This window comes from Lycium ferocissimum, unplaced genomic scaffold, assembly GCF_029784015.1.
Source record: "Lycium ferocissimum isolate CSIRO_LF1 unplaced genomic scaffold, AGI_CSIRO_Lferr_CH_V1 ctg15542, whole genome shotgun sequence".
Lineage (NCBI taxonomy): Eukaryota > Viridiplantae > Streptophyta > Magnoliopsida > Solanales > Solanaceae > Lycium > Lycium ferocissimum.
Window position 1 is genome coordinate 13,542 of NW_026716100.1, and position 3,070 is coordinate 16,611.

Below are 3,070 nucleotides of genomic sequence, written 5' to 3' on the forward strand. Positions count from 1 at the left end.
AAACCCGAGAAAATGGACTTTTATTGATATAAGCAAGGTCACGTCAACCGGAATGAGATAAGAACAACGAGATTGTGGTCCTCCCTTAAACCGGTGATAACATTGGGCTAGAAAAGTGAAGCGACTTAAAACTCCGCACCCACCGACCCAAACGAGTTGATCGTGGCCGTTGGTGATTCGAGGTTGATCGGGCCGTTAGTCGTTAATCGTTATAAAATCGCCACGCGCCAACATCGTGAACCATTGTACCGACGACCGTGCGGTGTCGGACCGTACGTCCCAACTTTATCCTTTTAGGTTTTCTTTATTCTAAATACTTTGTTGTATACAAGGCCCGGATACACAAAACTATAAATAGGGGGCATTTTCCTACTTTTAAGGGTTAGCTTTTTCAAGATCAAGAACATTGTAATAGAAATTATATATTACCTCTAATATTATCGGTGGCATTTTGTGCTTATTCTTCCAATATAGTTGGCTTAATCATAAACATTTGTATCTTGATTCGAATCAAATGTTGTTCACATACATATTATAACACGCAAACCTATAATTATTCCCTATAACCCCAAAATAGATTACGCAATCCTAGCTTACAAATTCAATTGGTTGCTAAATTCAAAAATGATGGCGCCACCCGGGGCTAGGATAATAGTGGTCTTTTAATCTTGGCTTCTCTTTTACCCGTTAAGTCTTAAGAATCTTTTGTTCATCTCTCGTGAAAACGGACCAAATGGCACGGATGGTCGTCAACAACAATGAGATTGTGGCCGAAAATGAGAAATGGGCTACGGGGCTTACCGCGAGATCCCATCGACCCAAATTCCGTTGATTCGAGGGAGGGCCTCAACCGGCAACACCGTGAACCGAGGGAGAATGCGATCGAACTCACATCGGTTACTTTGTCCCGCCCAAGCGGAAAGTAGACTCCGGATGATGTTAACTTACGTTTAATTTTTAAAATGTTGCAGAACGAGAGAATTATTATAACGAGCAAGGAGTCGCGATCGAGCCGGGCATAAAGTAAAAATGATGATACGACCCCGGAGAGGACGAAAGGTGGGCTCCCGATTCCGAAAGGACGGATGATCGAGAGTAACATGGTTCGTCGAGCCTTTTCGAAACGTTGGTGAGCGGGTAGACTCGAGAAGAGGGTGGAAACATATAACTCTCGGGTCGATCCGGGGGCTCCCCGAAAGGAGGTTCGAAGAGGTACAAGGCCTTTTCCCCGAGTGCGGCTCGAAATGATCCGAAATCATGGGATATCGGAGAAGTATGATCGCACAACCGACCCTCGGGAACACGTGACTTCATACACACACTTGTGCCATAAAAGGCAATGACGTCGAAGAGGATGAAATTGAATCCGTTGTTAAAAAAGTTTGGAGAAACTCGTCGAAGGAGCATTGACTTGGTACGACCATCTACCCGAGCATTCAATCACTTCTTTCGAAATGCTCGCGGATGCATTCATAAAAGCTCATGCCGGTGCCAAAAAGGTGCAGGCCCGTAAGGCGGATATTTTTCGCATAGCCCAAAGGGATGATGAGTTATTACGAGAATTCGTCAACCGGTTCCAAAGAGAACGGATGGAGCTCCCTCCGGTTCCGGAGGAATGGGCTGCGCAAGCTTTTACCAAAGGGCTTAATCCTCGAAGCTCGACGGCCTCGTTCAAACTAAAAGAAAATTTGTTGGAATACGAGGCTGTGACCTGGGCTGATGTTCACAACAGGTACGAATCAAAAGATTCGGATGGAGGATGACCAGCTTGAACTCCCCACGGGACCCGTAAATATAAGCAAAAGCTCAGAGAGATCGAGAAAAAATTACGAGCCGGAGTCCAGACCATCGAGGGAAAGGTACAAGCCATACTCTCATTCAAAAAAGCCAAGTTTCGGTCAAAAAAATCGAGGATTGGTCCCGGCCAATTCTCCGGCGGGAGATAAACGAACGAGCGGCCATCGAACGATCGAGGTCTATCATTTAGAAGTGATGCGGGAGCTCGGCTACCAACGAGAGACGCCAAGGATATCAGAATACAACTTTAGTGTCAATACCTCGGATCTAGTCTCGGCCATAGGTCGTATCGCAGAAGCAAGGTGGCCGAGACCATTGAGATCAGATCCCAATCAGCGAGATCCAAACATGATATGTGAATACCACGGAACTCATGGGCACAGAACAGAAGACTATCGCCAATTAAAAGAGGAGGTGGCCCGTTTACTAAAAAATGGTCACCTTCGTGAATTCCTGAGCGAGCGGGCAAAAGGTCACTACAAGGAAAAGAAGTCAAACAAACGGGTTGAACCGGTGGAACCTCAGCATATAATCAACATGATAATCGGGGGTATGGATGCGCCTCGGAGCCCGGTGATGAAACGGACAAAGGTTTCCATTGTACTCGAGAAGCGCAGCCGGGATTACATGCTCGAAGGTTCCATCTCATTCAGCAACGAGGATGCAGAAGGCATCATTCAACCGCACAATGATGCTTTGGTAATTTCTATTCTTATTTTTAAATCACAAGTCAAGCGTATTTTGATTGACCCAGGTAGCTCAGCCAATATCATCCGGTGGAGAGTGGTCGAACAACTGAGACTACTCGATCAAATTGTACCTGTGGCTCGAGTGCTCAGTGGGTTTAATATGGCGAGTGAAACCACGAAGGGGGAGATATCCTTACCGGTCAACATTGACGGCACCATTCAGCAGACGGTGTTCTATGTAATTGAAGGAGACATGAAATATAATGCTTTGCTCGGTAGGCCGTGGATACACAGCATGAGGGCTGTTCCATCGACATTATATCAGCTTCTGAAATTCCCAACACTAGAGGTGGTAAAAACCATCTGAGGAGAGCAAGCTGCAGCAAGGGAGATGTTCGCAGTCGAGGAGGTGCCGCTCATTCCCAAAAACACGGACTCGACAGAGGACGAGTCAATCGGTGGCAAGGACTCTAAATAGCAACTAAAGTGTACGGGTTCAACATGTGACGAGGATGATTTCGGTGTACCTAGATCTTTCATCTTACCGGATGACTCCGATGCCACCAAGTCTACAGTGGAGGAGC

General features: G+C 46.4%; 1 protein-coding gene across 1 annotated transcript; it reads left to right on the top strand.

Annotated features, from left to right (window-relative positions):
- Positions 1 to 1,992: 1,992 nt before the first annotated feature.
- Positions 1,993 to 2,853, top strand: LOC132042478 (uncharacterized). The gene is made up of 2 exons (XM_059433005.1): positions 1,993 to 2,467; positions 2,552 to 2,853. Exons 1-2 carry the CDS (start codon positions 1,993 to 1,995, stop codon positions 2,851 to 2,853), a joined length of 777 nt encoding a protein of 258 aa, XP_059288988.1.
- Positions 2,854 to 3,070: the final 217 nt, after the last annotated feature.

Excerpts from the sequence above, each read along its gene's own strand:
- LOC132042478 (XM_059433005.1), top strand. The coding sequence starts at position 1,993 with ATGCGGGAGCTCGGCTACCAACGAGAGACGCCAAGGATATCAGAATAC. Across the intron at positions 2,468-2,551 it reads CAGCAACGAGGATGCAGAAG|GTAGCTCAGCCAATATCATC; the intron begins GCATCATTCAAC and ends TGATTGACCCAG.